The following is a 17,149-nucleotide window of genomic DNA, read 5'->3' as shown; positions in this document are numbered from 1 at the left end:
TAAAAATAATAAAAATAATAATAAAAAAAAAGCATAGCTTACTGTCAACAGATACTTTTCTATAAAGATGGTGCAACCTAATCAATAAAGGAGAGTAATGGGCTTTCTTATTTAATTCTTCACTTATTTCATTCTTCTTCTTTTACCAGCTTGCTTATAAGCAATCACTTCTTCACTCGTACGACATTTGGCATCTATTTGAATATGACGTTTCAATGCATCACTACGAGCAAATGATTTTCTACAGCAAGGACATTTATAAGGTTTATCTCCAGTATGAACTCGGGTATGACGTTCTAAATCATGTTTACGAGCAAAAGCTCTTGAACAATAATCACATTTATGGCGTTTATCTTTCTTTTTTTTTTGTTCTTGCTTGACTTGCACTGTGTCTTGTTCGGAAGAAGTGCTTATTTCAAGCGGAATATGTTGAAAACAATCATTGAGTTGCTCAGTGAAATAATAATCTGCCCAAGCATCTTGTTTAACAGAGCACCACCAATTGAATACTTCGTTATAAGCTTGATTGTTATACATTTTTTTTATACAAGAAGAAAAAATAAACAAAAAAAGAGCTTATATGTTTATAAAGCTTCCCCGCCCCCTTACTTCATTACGTTCGTCCCTTTCTCTTTCACTGACCGCTTTTTAGGAGATGTTGTGTATCACATATATATCAAATCGATCATTAAAATAAGGTTCGTAGGCTTGGGCAAAGCTCATGAATCGATCATCTTTTTTTTTTGCTTAATGCCCGCACCATATGATTGGTTTTTCCCCTTTTTTAATCTTACATAATGTTTTAGTCACCATGCGTCTCTTTCCTCCCTCCCTTTTTTTTAAAGGAGAAAAGAAAATTGGCCTTTCTTTTTTACGATGCATAAGCCGATGATGTAAAAATCTCTGAAAAGATTTCTTCTTCTCCTGCTCGCGTTTCTTTATGTAAAAACAAGTAGATAAAAAAGAAAGATGAGGATGGATACAGCAGAGCAAGATTCAAAAGCTTTTATTGTCGACAGTAGACAAGAATAAGTTTGATGAAGCAGCGTGTGTAAAATAAAAAAAATTGTGGAGCTTTAAAAAATGTTGATGCACAAAACCCTGTACGACGGTTTCTCGACAAAGAGGAGGATCGCCAGTTGCAGTGTTTTCACTTCAAATCCAGATAAATAAAAAGTTGAATTCAGACAAGGAAAGAGTGATTTTCGGACAGAAAGAAGGGTTGTAAGAAGAATAATGAGTTTCCATCACGACGATTTCCTGTTGGAAGATGGATGGTCTTTCTTCACATTCCCAGACGGAAAATGATATGCCATGGGTATCTCTACTTGCACTTAAACCTCTAGTCCAGAATATATGACAGGCTTTACAATCTAATATACTGTTGATATACTTTCCGTCTGAGAGCTTTACTGGACGAAATTCTTTATTCTTGCAAGAATTATAGATCTAAATATGTCAGTAAAATAAAAGAAGTTGGCAATAATAGAAGCTTTTTTTCTTATGTTTATTATAAATACTTTTGATGCCCTAAATTCATGTCTACTACAACCTATTAAAAGACTTGGTGGACGAGATGGTGAGATTCAATCCATTTGGCGAAAATGGGATTTGGCTTTTAAGCTTCTGACATATTTCTAATACTTGATTTATATATTGAATAGTTATCATATCAAGTTCTTTAGGCCACGTTGGTTTTCATTTGATAAGATTTCACTGCAGAACTTTTCGATTAACAGCTGTAGATCTCCTTTACTTTTTCTTAATATTTATAAAAATGAATATCAGACCTTAGCTTTTTATAGAAAGTAACTTACCTGGTAAATCTTTTTAAGATTAATCTATAAATAATACAAGGCTCTTTTAAAACTTTCAACAATATGATTCAAGTTGTTGAAACAGTAACGCAGGCTGCAGATAATGAACCGCTATATTCTTTAAAGAATAGTCAGTTAACGGGTATTGTTTCAATTCATCAAAAGCAAGAAATGTTCCATCCGAAAGAAAGGCATTGTTTATTACAAAATGATCGATTATCAATTGACAGAATGAGTACCAAAAACTCTGTTGTGCTGTGACATCCAAAACACTAGAGACTTGGTTTTGAACTACGCAGTTATTTACAAATACCTGAGCACAAAAGATACCGTTTTAAGTAAATTCACAAAGCTTTGTGACTTTTAACAAAACTATCTTATAACAGACTTGAAGTATACTTTGTGTGTGAAGCAGTCAAATTGACCACCAAGCTGATCGTTTAAAAATTCATTAAGTATTGGCCTGTAGTTCTGAGACTCCTTTGAATTTGCGTTGACATTTCCTGGTTGACCGCAAGACGTACAGCTTGAAAAAGATAAGATATCACCGCTGGATTTTTCATTGTTCAAACATTGGCGTTTTCATTCAACTTTTTTCAGCTTTGGTTTCATTGTCATCTTTAACGTTTTCTTTTCGTTTTCTTAGACCTGAAACACATGTATTATACATTAATGCTTTGATTAAATAGGTCTGTAATAGAACAAGATAATAAAAATATACTAATCTGCAAACTTACTACTTTCAATATGGATATGCTTCTTTCTACGGCTCTCTTTTACATAATTGGTTGCTTTATTAGACGACATAATCAGATAGGGAAAATTTGGAAAGTTGAATGGCTACCTTGCTTTATTTCAAACTACACATTGCTGCTGGTTTATCAAACCTAAAAAAGAACAGGATCTTTATGGTTCTACAATTTTTTTATTTCATTAAGTAGTTTGAAAAATGAATAAAAAGGGTAAGCTTTCAGATTGCTCTGCCTAGTGCGCCAGCTTTTATTCGTACTTGTCAAAGACGTATGACTTGAGAAGTATTACCATGTTCGATGTTTTTGGCTATGTAGTTTTATATTATTTTTTAGGATTGGTGGCCTTGCAATTGGGTTTATCATATTTCTTTTGTGAGGATAATTGAGATATCCATCAATTCAGCTTTATTATTGGCTTGAGGCAAATACCTTGGTTCTCAACGGTTGATATTGCAGGATATAAAATGGATTTTCTTCAAAGATCTTTGATCTCACTGGTAAAGATATCCAAATTTACATTACGGCTTGCTGTATAGTTGATACATCCCGATGTTTGATGTTCCTAAAAATTTCTCATTATCTGAAAATAACTTATACTCGTCTGAATTAACATTTTGTTTACTTTGTCTGAATCTAAAATGAAAGCACAGTTTGATATTCTGACGTTAAAGTAATTATTGCGTCATCTTGCTGGTGATTAAGCGTATGGTGAACTACACTAGTATATCTAACATCCTTTATATCGTAATGCGTTTCTTCACAGGTAGTACTACAATTTCTAACCCTATAGAAATTGTTAGCTATGTTCATTGAATAAAAATCTTTCACATGCTGTTCCCCTTGTTCCTAAAGTCGCTCATTTTTCAATTTGCTTAAACGAATCAATAACAGGATAGCATTCACTATATGATTTATTGAAACCTCATAACAAAGTAATCTCTATGCTGATTCATACATCTTTTTTCAAAAAGAACAATTCAATTCTTTTATTTGTTTATAAAGTGAAACTCCACTCTTGGATAAATGCAATGATCTTTTAGGAGTAGCGAAATGTTTCTAATAATCAAATAATAGAAACCCCGACAAAGAATAAGAATAGATATGTGGGCCAATTTCTTTTTTTTTATTTTTTGTACACATAATGGCCACTCAACAAGTGATGGATGCTCCTAAAGTAAAACCCGAAGAAAAAAAGAAGAGAACAAAAAAGAAGCCTAGAAGACAGCGTAAGCCTACTTTAAAAACAAAGGTTGTTGTTCGAAGACTTCCTCCACTGTTATCAAAAGATGAGTTCATGGAAGCAGTCAAGACTTGGATTAACGAAGAAACAACAGATTATTCTTCTTACATCCCTGGAAAGGTTGCAAAATCGTGAGTATATCCTTAATGCCTTTCTCCATTTTGGAGCTAAAAATGTTGCTTTTGGGAAATTTAGTAAAGGAAAGGAAAATGTCTTTTCTCGCGCCTATTTTCATTTTAAAACAATGGAAGCAGTTATAGCTTTTCACAGAGGATTTGATGAACATGTGTTTACAGATAGCCGTGGTAGGAAAAAAATATAGGAATATTACTTTTAATTTGTATTAATTAACATATGTTAGGTAATGAAAGTAGAGCTGTTGTTGAGTTTTCACCATATCAAAAGACTCCTAGAGAGCACAAATCAAAGGATAGTCGTGAGGGAACTATTGATGAAGATCCAGAGTATTTGGATTTTTTGAAGCGTTTGGAAGCAGAAAAAAACAAAACGGCAGAAACACAAGATGATGGAAAGGATGGACTTAATCCAATTGAAAAGTTGGAAAATAGAATTGCAATGGTTACAGGTAAAAAAAAAAAACAGTTATTTGAATGAACATACATGTACTTATCAATAAACAGCCAAAACATTAGCTGCTGAACAAGCAAACAAGCCAAAAACGACCCCTCTTTTAGAGCATCTTCGTGCACAAAAGGCTGCACAAGCAGCTGCTAAAGCCAAAAAAGCAGCCAAGAAAAATGCGAGAAGAAAGAATGAGAATCGATCTGAACAAACAGCTTCATCATCGTCTGAAAGTAAGAATAATACCGGCAACAACGGCAACAACAGCAACAACAACAAGCCTCGAAAAGATCGCAATAAAAAGAAAAAAGAGGCTAAACCCTCTAGTGACCCATCAACCAAAAAGGAGAGACCACCTAAAAAAGAAGGAAGTAATAAACCAAAAAGAACGAAAAAGCCAGAACAACCACAAGTTATGAAGATTATGACTAGGCAATCACCTCAACAGACAAACACAAGCGGATAAAAAAAAAAGACTTTTTTGTTTCTTCTTTAGTTGTTAGCAATAGGTACAACTGCTTTTTTTTTTGCTATCATGCAAGAAAAAAGAGAGAAAAGGAAGCAAAAAAATGCATTCTTAAGCATAAAATGATTTGTTTAGAATCCATTGGTGTGTATTTCCTTGATATCTATTGACTCAAAATATAGGATTTTATAAAATAAAATCATTATTTCATTGTCAAATTTGTTTAAAATCTTTTTTATTTGAATGTTTGATAATATAAATTTGCATATTTTTTTATTGTGCAAATATAAAATAGAGAGAACAACGACTGAAAGCAAATGAGGCCGATGATGAAGTCATTCAAGACCCTGTGCAAACTCAAGGCTGGATTAATTCAGGTTGAAAAAAATCAAAGGAAAAGAACTCCGCGTAAATGTGACATCAAAAGTAGCTGTCACATCACTTCTATAAATCACCGAGAAAATTTTTTAAGAAAGCATTTTTTCAACACATATCTGCCTTAGATCCTTTGTCAAGGTTTTCCATTTTGGAAAATCTACAAAGCTTCGGTTTTTGCTTTCCGTTGACAAAGCTTGAGTCATTCAGATATAAGATTGCCTATACCTCCACTCTTGATCCCAAGGAAAGTGTCTAACTCGATTTTTTCTTTTGAAAATATCATTTAAAGTTGATACTGTGGATTCGTTTGGGGACATATTATATTTAAAACATAATATAAATGAAAAGAAAAAATGAGTACAGGAAGTAAAGAATGATACTTTTCTCTTGCGTGAATATGCTCTATATCATGACCTCATCCAAATTAAAAACTGTGCACTGTAAAACTAAACACGGGTAATTACCGTGTGCAATCAGAGCCTCTACAAAAAAAAGTGAAACATTGTGTAAGAGAGGACCATTTTATGTGGCTTGAAGAGCTTCAAATATTTCGTACTAAACGTGTCTTCAACTAGCTGACGAGCCAGTAAATTAATTGTTAACAGCCATCCAATGCTGTTTTTCATTTACATTTAAAAGCTGGACATCTCACTGTAACGTCTAATCAGCATCTTTCCGAGTTCCGTCACCATCTGGTCCTGTTATCGTAATGGGTTCAAAATGACAGCTGGCTTTTCGTTTTATAATTATCATATTCTAATTTGATTGGTTCCTGAATTATATCGCCATTGTCATAACAACGCTAAAAACTCGCTTTTTTTTTATATTATTACTTTTTTTTAATTATGAAAAAAGCTACTAGACGTAAACCATCTTATATTAATTTATCGAATGCGAATAATAATAATGTATCGACTTCAATATCTTCGCCAAGAACATCTAAATCTATTTCAAAATCACGACGTCCTTCCATAGTTAGAAGTCCAGGAAACATGACTGAACTCTATACTGCTAATAGTAATTCGTATTTCCCTTCGAATGATAATGAAGAATCAAAGCCAAGATACCGTCATCGATCATCCTCTGTGTCAAGTCTATTAAGTTTAAATTTGATACCTAGTTTTGATGGTCACACTTTATATAAACTCAAAACAGCTCGATCAACTAAAAAGATCGAACGATTTTTTGGTGAAGATGCTCCTCATGATATCTGTATAAAAGAGATTAAAAAGGAAGGTCTCAAAGCTATCCTTCAGTCAAAATACCCACTGTGCTACTTTTTATATCATTTGCTGGATGAATACAGTAGCGAAAATTTGGTAAAAATGATTATGTAAAAAAAAAAAACTCAACTGGGTTGACATTGTATATAGTTTTTCTTTATTGAATTAGAGCAGTATGAATCATTTAAATACACTTCAGCAGGACAGCAAATTGCAACAGCACAGCATATCTACAATACTTATATCGCAAAAAACAGTTATTTTGAAGTTAATTTGGATGACAAAGTATGTAGAGAAGTTACACTAGCCTTAGAACAAAAGGATGTTAAATGCTTTGATACAGCCAAGAGAGCCGTTTATTCTTTATTAGAATCAAGTTATATACGATTTCGAACATCAGATACATTTGATCTTATGGCAAAAGAGTGTGGTAGGTTCCATACGCTTATTCCTTTTTTTATACTAACAAAATATAGGTGAATTGACGACTGAGTATAAAAAAGAAACAAAGTTAGCTGCAATCAATAGATTATTCAATTACATAGAACAACAAAATCAAAAAGCTCATCTTTCATCCACTCAAAAACAATACGAATTAATGAGATCAATGATCTATGAATTTTGCAATACATATATCGGCGTCACAATATGATTTAATAATAAAAGTAATCATGGTAGACTGTAAAATATGTCAGTCATTGTAGGCATTTGTGATGAAGTAAACTGGTCCCAATCCTCTTCTTCCTGTTTCTTTACATTGTTTATCCATCCTTTTTGCTTTTCTTTTTGGGTTATTACCGCGTCCTCCCAAAGGTATACTCTTCCTACAACGTCTTCTTTCTCAGGTGATATTGCGGCACATACTATGATTCCTATTAATTTGCGACAGGTGCAATATATTTTTTGGTAGCATAGCTTGTCTATTTTGTTCATGTACACTTGAGTCTCAGTTGGAAAATCTGATATATTAATACATAAAGTGGGGGCATCCCAACTAGCTGGATTTTCTACTTCCAACATTTGAGTATCATTCTGGTTTAAATACAGTACACAATTCAAATGAACATTATCTACAGGTTTTAAATTGTCCATATCGCCTGTCATTAAGGTGCAGTTGCAATATTTACAAAGTACAGGCTTTCTTGAGTTGCTATCTTCAGTTTTGGTGTTCTTGTTAAAAAAATCAATGAGTGGATCATGTTGAGATTGTTCACAATTTGCATCATCATCAATATCTTTCATCAGGGCATCCAAGTCCTCCATTAAGGTAGTGCGCATTTCTTCTGTTTTTTTATCTACTGAAATAGAGATATCAACTGTCTCGATGCTTTCCTTTGTTTTAACGGGATTGCTATCAAATGGAACTACTTCTATGTGGTTGCCATTGAATGGAACTGTTTCCTTTGTATGAGTACTAGCTGAGCTCTGGATGTGTGAAATCATTTCAGTTGTATCAGCGCCGGAAAGAGTTTTACAACTGGATGAAATAATTGATGGATCATGTATTTTTGTTGTTGTTGCAGGTTCATTAGTTACAGTAACCTCAGTCTTTATTGCTGTATTAGGCTCTTGTTCAACACTCAATCGATGCTGCACAAATTTCTTTAGGCTGGACATGCCTTCATTAAATTTGTGATGAATCTGTACTTTTCCTCTTATCCATTTTGATAAGCCCTTTATGGTCTCTTGTGTTTGAAATCGATCTTCTAATAATATAATAGCTCCCCAATCCTATACATCATTGAGTTAAATCGTTAAGAGTAAAGGAAAAAAAAAATGTTACATTTTTATGTCTAATACACCGTCCTAATGCTTGATTAATTGCTATTGATTTAAATAATTTGTAAGAAAATGAGACAAGAATAATGTACACCAATTGATTACCTCGATAGGCCTGTATAGAATACCATTCACGTCCACTTAACACATCATTATTTTTATGTTTTTTTCTTTTCATATCGTTGTATTCCTTTTTTAATTGTACTTCCATATCTTTGCTATTATTGATTGTTACTTTGATATATACTTTCATAGTTTATAATTATTTACACTCCCGGATAAGGTATTCCTATGGCTACCACAGCTCGACAATATTCATTTGTAAAATCAATTCCTTCGCTTACTTTTCCTCGATAAACCTATTATTAATGGTAACTTACATTGAAGCTACTTATAAAAATTAAATGCTTACTGCAAAAAAGATAGCGCCATCCTTTTCGTCTGCTAAATAGTTTTTGGCCTTATCAATATGGTCATAAAACCTGTTGATTGCTTTTTCAAATACTTTTTTATCAGAACCTTTGGGTTCTATTCATTTTTTTATAAGTAGATGCATATAATCTCTTTTTTAATATTATTTTACCTGATAAAATAAGTTTTTTACTTTCCATCCTTTCTTTGATGCCTGTCAACTGCAAATAAAATATTAGGGTCAGACATTTTTGTACATAAATATATTACTTACAGCCCATCTTTCCATGAGTTTATCCAAAGCATTATATGAAGGAAGAAAGCATAATATACCAAATGGAACAGTTTCAGCAATTTGACAAATAGCTGTACAAGCAATCAATTTTCTTTAACAAATTGTTTTCGTGAATGTGTATATTACCTTCCCCAATATCGTCTTGATATTGAAAACTTTCCATGTTTGAATAGACGCCTTTTAGATACGTTCCGTTAGGACTATTTTAAGAGGAGATTAGTAAAAATCATGCTGGATTTTATGTACTTCTACTTTACCCAACAGGAAGGCATGATACCCAAACCTGCGATGGATCAATAACATGGTTTGCTTCAAGCTTTCCTGAGCTATAAAATATCAGGTAAAAGTTAATGGTAAATGTCGATATTATGCGTGTATATCATACAATTTGGTATCTAATTCTGAAGCAAATGTATCCATCTGTAGTTGCATATAAGTATTTTTTTTCCCCCCTAATTTCTTTGTTTATCAATAAACTTACCGGAGATAATGTTCCACTAGTAAGAATAACTGATTTCGTCTTTGCACACATATCTTGAAATATAATCCCTGGGTTTAAGCACCAGAAACCCAACTTATAAGCCCAGGTAGAATCATGTGTTGATTTCCTATTGTTCTTCTTAGCACCATAAATCTTTCCACCTCTGTCTACTCTCTTCATAAGTGCCATTCTATAATCTTCAGTGTAGTCACTATCTTCCCGAAACAGATAACCAAAAATTAAAAAAATGCCTTGTACAATGTTCAACGAAGAATTAGATAAACATTTTCGTCGATGCACAGTAACCTCAGCATCATTATCCTTTTCTTCTTTTTCACTATTGTCATCTACTAGTCCTCTGTTTTCGCTTTCTTTTCTTACTGTTTCAGCATGAGTAGAAGCAATTCGATAAGCAGGAACAAATTGTGATTCAAATACATGTGCTGTAATATTTAGTTCCTTAAGCTTCTCAATAATTTTTTGTCCTGACCAACTGTATATTAAGATAAGTAAAGGAAATTTATTGTAAGAGATGAATACTTACACACATATGTGTCTTTCATATTCTTTGATATCGTATACATTATCCGCAGAGCACACCCATTCCCATAAGCCATCAAATAACTACAAAAGAACATATATTGTTTTTAATAAACAAGTCTCTTCTTTTTCATTTTTTTTTCTTACGTATTCTAGTATTTGATGTGCGCTCACTTCGAATCCACTTTTAATAATCTGTGTCAATTCAATCTTGACCATACTTAATGCTCTATCGTCAAGTTCAAAAGATCCAGCAGATCTAGCAGCATCTTCCATATTATGGGCTTCATCCAAAATAACTATACTTCCTTCTAAATCAATGTTCATTACTTTTCTAATAACTGTGATAGGACATGAGTTCCAGTATTCTTTCCCCAAGAAGTATGTGTGTTACCTGGATCAAGGATATAATTGTAAGGACAAAAGACCACTTCAGCACTTTCAAACAAATTTCTTGATGTATAATATGGACATCCTCTCACTTCTTTTCCAAGAGAAATCATATCTTCAATATCCCATACACGAAGTGTTGATTGTAAAGCGGAATGGGCCAATACTTTTTTTGTTCTATGCGCATAACCACAAGCTTGCTTATCCAGAAGATTAACACAGTCTTCATTTTTATTTGCAGATTTAGACACTTTTGGGTGAATGCATAATTGGTCACGACTTCCAAGTACAGTCATGCGAGGTGTATATTGTGTGTTCCTCTTTAACTCTGATATAAGTTGGGTCAATTGCTTATGTGTTCTACTTCCAACATAAATGCGAGGAATTTTTGAAATAGATGATAATGGTGCTGATGATAATGATTTATTTGCTTCAAGAGGTGTATCGTTAGTCGATGGTGATACTGGATTAGCGACTTCCGCTGTTTTAAAGCTATTCAACATCTGGTTGGGTTGAAAGTCATCGTCATCATCAAAAGGGTTATTTTCGTCGCACTTGAATCTTTTCTTCCATTCACTTGGATCAATCTCCTCTCTCTCTCTCTTTTTCTCTACTGATGTGCTGTCTTCTGATAATTGCTTTGTAATATTTTCAATATCCCTCAACCTTTGTTCTTCCATTTCTGCTAATGCCTTTGCCCTTTGTTCTGCCATTTTCTTACGCTCATTCTCTCTCCAAGCTATCCTCTCACACATAAAATATCAGTTTAAAAATTCTTTTTAAACCTAAACTGCAGTTTTACATACCTAATGCTGCACAAAGTAAAGCAAGTGATTTACCAGAACCTTTTTTTTTTGAAAAAAAAAAAAAAAATAATAAGATTGTCAATAGATCATTAGTAGATCTGTATTTTTTTTACCTGTTGGACTTTCTAATAGTGCATTCTCCGAGTGATTTAAAGCATGAATGATCTGTAACATGTTTGGATCAGTCAGTGCATGTCTAATTTCATTTTTATTACCTTGGACATCATTTGAAGTTGTGCAGGATCTTTAAAAAAAGTTATGAGTTAAAATTCTCATTCAAGTAAATTTATATTCTTACATGGTTTTAAAGGGAAGTCTATTCGAACAGATTCCATGGTTAGTGTGTGAGCAGTTTGAGTTTTTAATGTGGTATCTGATAAGATCTCCTCTCTAGCGTTATATTTTGGCTCCATTTCTTTGTTTGCCGGCTCTTCTTGCTGAGGACTTGAAGAGGCACTGCTTTTAGCATTAAGCCAATCTAGAAAGGCATTAGGTATCCCTTTACGTTCTGACATGTAGATCGTACGTGCGATCAATAAAAAAAAAAAAAAAAGTTTATGCTTGCACTATTTCAGGAGTCGCAATAAGCTGTCTTTTTTAATGACCGACTTTTATTTCACATTCATTGTTTTTATTCTCTTTGTGTGATTGCTTTGATTCTCAATCCATCCACGTTAATCTTAACAAGTTGCTTATTTTTGGGGACATTCTACGATCACATCAAATAAATTCTTGGAAGAAAATTTTATTCTCATAATAATGTTGAGTTGTCCTTTTTTCATCCATCAACTCATTAAAAAAAAACATGTCAACTCGAACCTCCATAGACTGTACACGATCTTTAGTTATATCTGAAGATGAAACAAAAAAAGTATGACATGAGGGTTTTTTATCTTCTTAGAACACATCATACGATTAAAGAGATTGCAGAACTTGTTGGATTGAACAAGTCCACTTTGCAAGATATAAAAACCAGTATTGATGATTATGGAAGCCCTTTGCCTCATAAGCAAACAAGTCGTCCATTGAAAATGAGTGAAAGAACTGAAAGACACTTGAAGAGGATAATTAGAGAGGATCCTTTTGCCTCTTATAAAAAAATAAATATGGAGCTAGCAAAGCTGGATGTTTTTGTTTATATAGAAACTCTTCGATCGTATATCGATCGATTTGACTTCAAATCGTACAGAGCAGCTCACAAGCCTAGATTGACCGCAAGGCACTGCAAATCCATGCTTCACTGGGCGAAGGAGACATCAATTGAACCAAAGACCAATAGAGAAACTTTGTTTACAAACCAGATCAATGGGATCACTTTAAAGTAACTCTCAGAAGTTTCATCCAGAATTACTTCAACAAACGACAGGCGCAAATGAAAAATAAATTTTCATTACCACAGAGAAAACGTCAACAACTGCTACGGTGGAGCACATCAATCGATGTCTCTTCTGCACTTCACCATGCTGAATCACAAATTGACCAGGTTTCTGAAGATTCGGAGGGTATTTTGGCTCTTCGCTCTGGCGTGAGTTGGTGAGAACAAGATGAGAGATCAAACGCATATTTCTTCCGTACTATAAAATTTCGACAACAGAAACAAACAAACAACATGCTCCAGAATAAAAATGGGATTACGGTTACAACACCACCCCATATAACTGAATGTGCCAGGCAGTTCTACGAAAAACTCTACACTCTAGGTCTGTATATGAACGCAAAGAGTCTTTTGTAGTCTACCAACTTGATTATAAGTAAATGAGTTTTTAATTTATTGATCTTTTATCAGTCATCTTTTACTAAACATATAGTTATATATCGATTTAATGCATATATTTCAGAGTTTTTTTGAGGAATTCAAAACTAGTTTTACTTGTAGGACTTTTTACAATTTGAAATCAGTGTGCAGTAGTAGATTTGGTTGGGTTTTTTTTTGAAGCAACCTTCTAACAGCCATTTTTGTTTTATTAGGATGTTGCAGTCCTTATTCCAGGCTAATGGTATCAAACAAACTAAACAGAATACAGTATATTTGTAGGATAATTATTAAAATGTGTATGTTTATTGTTTAAAACGATAAAATTTATATGTACACAAATATATGATTGAAATAGCAATAAAAATGAACTTTTTTTTTATAAACAATACAGTTTGTAATATGAAATGGATAGTAAGCAAGACTACAGCATGATAGAGTTAGTTAACGGCTGAATCTTCTAATTCAGTAACAAGATTTATAATTGCTTGCTTCCATTGTAATAATTTTGGGGTTTCCTTGACCAAAGTCTTTAATTCATGGATAATGGTGGAGCATATGAAACTACAAAATGATCTTTTTATGATTGTATTTTTATTATCTAAAAGATATGCAGCTTCAAAAGAAATTTGGTTATCTAAAATACAGTACTAGTCGAAACTTTCGTATTTCATTATAACAATTATTAGCTTACTAAAAAATCTGCAATAATATTGAGGAATTAGTGATTTACATTGTTAAACAATTCTGTTGTAATCCAGATATTTCATCATGTTTTGAATCATCTTCTCTTCGTCTCCTTCTTCTTTAACTTTTGTACTATTAAATTTTATACTACCGGAAAATTCAATTATGATAGGTGTCAATCGTTTATCTTTAATTGAGAAACAGATACCATCCCATTTGACAGTACCTGTGCTTTCTGCTGTTCTTTCTATTCTGTTTATATTATTAGAAAGAATATTGAGAATATTCATTTAATTTTATTTACCAGTTGAAAGAAAGAGTGTCGTTACAACTAAGGAAAAGGGTGTGCAGGAGGAATATGATAGTGATGGGGGCGGCTGTTCTTTCTTTGAAATGATTTCTTGGAGATATCATTATATTTAAGCTATTTATATAGGGAAATAACATTAATGAAAAAGTACAAACTATTTAATTCATACAAGCGTAAAAGTATTGACTCTGAAAAATAATAACCAGCACAAATAATTCCTAAAAAAAGTGTATTTACATGACTGTATGCAAACGAATATTGCACTGTACTGACGCATGCTGCGGCTGTTGAACGAAATGTCAGCTCTGAGAACAGCTGTTTAAGATTTGGGCGTGAGAACTTTGATTTGAGCATTTTACTGCTACTTTTGTCTTTTAAGCTCTTAGAGTGTCATCAAACCATGCTTTTCCTTGATAGAATTATAACATGTATTAAAAAAAATAGATGGAAATGCATGTACTGGATGCATATAAATCATATTTATCTGGGTTTAAACAGTCAGTTTCAAAAAATCTCAATGCTACTAGCATTGAGAGGTGAAAAAGGTGCATAAGTGATCAAATGTCCATTTCTTTTTTTTTATAGATGTTACCGCAGCAGAGAATTTTTCATACTTTTAAGAAAAAAGAACAATACAAAAATGGTTTTTGTTTCCAAGTTTTTTATGTACACACTCAAATCTTTTATTAGTTAGAAACCGTGAATCTTGATATCTGTCTTTTTAGCAATGCCATTTTCCACAAGGAATTCAGCAATCTTTACTCGTTGGTCGCCTGTGAGTTGCAAGATTTGACCAAGTTCAGTGTCATCTACGATAGTGCCATTACAAGCAAACTCCTTTTTAAAAGACTTTAAAATCTTTTTAGAATCATATTGTTTAGGAAGTCCTTGAAGTGTTGTCAATGTCTTTCTACCGTTTCTCTGTTGAATACGCAAGTCTTTAAGAAGTGTGAGGTTTAGTCTGTGTGTTTATACAAATAAAACGTTCTAATATTTACGAATGTTCTTATTGCCTTGTTGGGTAGAACTACTATCTTCATCAACGTCAGCAAAAGGATCTTTTATAAAGAGTTAGTTTTACTCGGTAATCTAAAGTTGTTGTTTCATCTTTTACCAAATGGGACGTTGAGGTCTTCAATATTGGACATGTACTAATTAAAAATTAATAAAGAAAAGAAAAGAAAAATAAAGACGGTTCAATTAAACGGTGACGTAAAATCAATGCGAATTTATATCGCCATTTCAAATTAGGAGGATGCGCTTTAATAGAAATGCGAGAGTTTTGTTAAATGGTATAATTAATTGGCAAATGTGCCGATATTTGATAAACTACTCGTATTCGCTCATATTAAGACAAAGCTTTATTTCATGTCTAGTAAACTACACTTGTACATTGATGGCTATAATTATCCACTTTCAAAGAGAATTCCAGGCCAATTTCAGTTTATATCAAAAATGAATATAAAAGTCTTTACTATTTTATTATGTGATTACTGAAGTACAAATTTACTTTTTTTTAAAGTATATCTAATGTCAACTCATCCAAAATACCAGCTTTTTCACATAGCAGCTGCAACAAACTACCTTGTTTGTTTAAAAGTTCTATTGGTGAATCAACTTCCGCAATAGTGCCTTGGTCAAACACGATTACTTTGTCATAATATACAACCCGACGAAGCAAATAAGGTATGACCAACAATGTCTAACATAAACGATAAGTCAAATGCTACTTATTTATAGGGCTACTTTACAGATTCTTGAAACTCTTGCTCTATTACAGATCGAATCATTTCTTGCGATTCCGTGCTTAGATTAGCTTCTTCAAATATCACCAATTTTGTACAATCTTGTAATAATGCTCTGGCAATGGATAACAATTGTCTCTGACAGACAGTCAAACGGGATCCATCTTTTCCAAGGTCGTAATCAAGATCTTGTATGTAAAAGAATGTATCCTTGTTGCCACTGCTTGTACCCACTTGTTCTTGTGGTTTTGCGAGACCGACTTTGTACAAGACTTGCCATAGTGCATAATCGTCATATTCACTAAATGGGTCTAAATTACTTCGTACCTAAAGATAGCCTGTTAATACATGCTCTTCTCATTCGATGCTTAGCTTCTTACCGATCCGCTCAAAAGCCAACTTTCTTTTGTAATGTACGTGATCCTTGACCTTAAGTCTTCAACACCAATCTAAAAAAAAAAAAAGACAGAGAAATTGATAAACGCAAATGAAAGATACAGTATTATTGTTAGTTACCCAAGCGATGTTTACACCATCAATTTTAATTGATCCTGCCATAGGCTCAATGAAACGAAACAAACAAGAAACCAAAGAGTGTTTCTCTGCATTACTTTTTCCAATCAGTGCTACTTTTTCTCCAGAGTAGATATTGACAGAGATATGTTTCAGAACAGCGTCCATTTCTGAGTGATTAAAACTGACCATGAGATCCTTTACTTGAATCATTCCTGCTGTAGGCCACTATAATATTCATAGCAAGTAACATGTTAAAATTAACGGATTTTTTTTTTTTTTTTTTTTTTTTCAAATTTACAGAGGCGGGTGGTCGTGAACCCTCCACTATGCCTGGTGGTTCTTGTGGCATATTCAGATACTCATTGATTCTCTCTACAGATTCAAAATACATGTCTACTGTAGTTGATTGTCGCATAAGCCAATAAACATACTCTAACAAACTTGTTGAGAAAGTGAGTGCAATACCCGCCATACCAGCATCAATTGAATCCATCTTGTGAACGAGCAAGATGGCGATGAAAAGAGACAAAAGTGTTCCTAATAATTCAACACGTACAAATAACCATCTAAAAAGAAACACATGAGATCAGTTTTTCTTTCTAATCTTTATTTTACCTATTCGTTGTCCATAACGTATAAAATGGTCTCATATTATCATCCAATTTATTAAACATTTTCTTCATCATTGTCCATTCCTCACCATAAGCTCGAATAGTTAATAAACCATTCAAAGTATCAGAATATAAGCGAAGAATAGGAGAGCGACTGCTGGCGTTCAGCTTTTTTAACTCTCTAGAGGCTCTGACATAAACAATTCCAATATAAAGGTAAAGAAGAGCTATGGAGAAAGCATTAACATTTTTTTTAGTTTTTTTTTAGTTGAATGTTACTAACCAGCAATAATACTAGCAACAAAAAATTCAGGCAATATGATGCCAATTGTAAAGACAACTCCAAATACACCAAGCGCTGTTTGAA

The 17,149-nt window shown here is 33.1% G+C and overlaps 7 protein-coding genes across 7 annotated transcripts; 3 read left to right on the top strand and 4 right to left on the bottom strand.

Annotated features, from left to right (window-relative positions):
* Positions 1-123: 123 nt before the first annotated feature.
* Positions 124-537, bottom strand: RO3G_02020 (uncharacterized protein; the record flags this gene model as incomplete). Its single annotated transcript, XM_067656611.1, has 1 exon — positions 124-537. One exon carries the CDS (start codon positions 535-537, stop codon positions 124-126), a length of 414 nt encoding a protein of 137 aa, XP_067512712.1.
* Positions 538-3,710: 3,173 nt separating this feature from the next.
* Positions 3,711-4,857, top strand: RO3G_02019 (uncharacterized protein; the record flags this gene model as incomplete). Its single annotated transcript, XM_067656610.1, has 4 exons — positions 3,711-3,940; positions 4,080-4,114; positions 4,171-4,395; positions 4,451-4,857. 4 exons carry the CDS (start codon positions 3,711-3,713, stop codon positions 4,855-4,857), a joined length of 897 nt encoding a protein of 298 aa, XP_067512711.1.
* A 1,370-nt stretch (positions 4,858-6,227) lies between these two features.
* On the top strand, positions 6,228-6,943 carry RO3G_02018 (uncharacterized protein; the record flags this gene model as incomplete). The annotated part of the gene is made up of 3 exons (XM_067656609.1): positions 6,228-6,554; positions 6,609-6,743; positions 6,935-6,943. The coding sequence occupies 3 exons, from the start codon at positions 6,228-6,230 to the stop codon at positions 6,941-6,943; spliced, it is 471 nt and encodes a 156-aa protein (XP_067512710.1).
* Positions 6,944-8,503: 1,560 nt separating this feature from the next.
* Positions 8,504-11,067, bottom strand: RO3G_02017 (uncharacterized protein; the record flags this gene model as incomplete). Its single annotated transcript, XM_067656608.1, has 11 exons — positions 8,504-8,596; positions 8,650-8,765; positions 8,821-8,869; positions 8,923-9,014; positions 9,070-9,143; positions 9,201-9,269; positions 9,329-9,363; positions 9,425-9,917; positions 9,969-10,048; positions 10,112-10,305; positions 10,359-11,067. 11 exons carry the CDS (start codon positions 11,065-11,067, stop codon positions 8,504-8,506), a joined length of 2,004 nt encoding a protein of 667 aa, XP_067512709.1.
* Positions 11,068-12,266: 1,199 nt separating this feature from the next.
* RO3G_02016 (uncharacterized protein) lies at positions 12,267-12,697 on the top strand (the record flags this gene model as incomplete). Its single annotated transcript, XM_067656607.1, has 2 exons — positions 12,267-12,481; positions 12,562-12,697. 2 exons carry the CDS (start codon positions 12,267-12,269, stop codon positions 12,695-12,697), a joined length of 351 nt encoding a protein of 116 aa, XP_067512708.1.
* A 1,903-nt stretch (positions 12,698-14,600) lies between these two features.
* On the bottom strand, positions 14,601-15,058 carry RO3G_02015 (translation initiation factor SUI1; the record flags this gene model as incomplete). Its single annotated transcript, XM_067656606.1, has 3 exons — positions 14,601-14,848; positions 14,909-14,968; positions 15,025-15,058. 3 exons carry the CDS (start codon positions 15,056-15,058, stop codon positions 14,601-14,603), a joined length of 342 nt encoding a protein of 113 aa, XP_067512707.1.
* A 368-nt stretch (positions 15,059-15,426) lies between these two features.
* Positions 15,427-16,821, bottom strand: RO3G_02014 (uncharacterized protein; the record flags this gene model as incomplete). Its single annotated transcript, XM_067656605.1, has 6 exons — positions 15,427-15,612; positions 15,662-15,982; positions 16,036-16,104; positions 16,172-16,396; positions 16,470-16,737; positions 16,787-16,821. The coding sequence occupies 6 exons, from the start codon at positions 16,819-16,821 to the stop codon at positions 15,427-15,429; spliced, it is 1,104 nt and encodes a 367-aa protein (XP_067512706.1).
* Positions 16,822-17,149: the final 328 nt, after the last annotated feature.

The sequence above is a fragment of the Rhizopus delemar genome, genomic scaffold (assembly GCF_000149305.1).
Source record: "Rhizopus delemar RA 99-880 supercont3.1 genomic scaffold, whole genome shotgun sequence".
Lineage (NCBI taxonomy): Eukaryota > Fungi > Mucoromycota > Mucoromycetes > Mucorales > Rhizopodaceae > Rhizopus > Rhizopus delemar.
The sequence above is the reverse complement of the archived record's forward strand: the minus strand, read 5'-3'. Positions and strand labels throughout refer to the sequence as shown.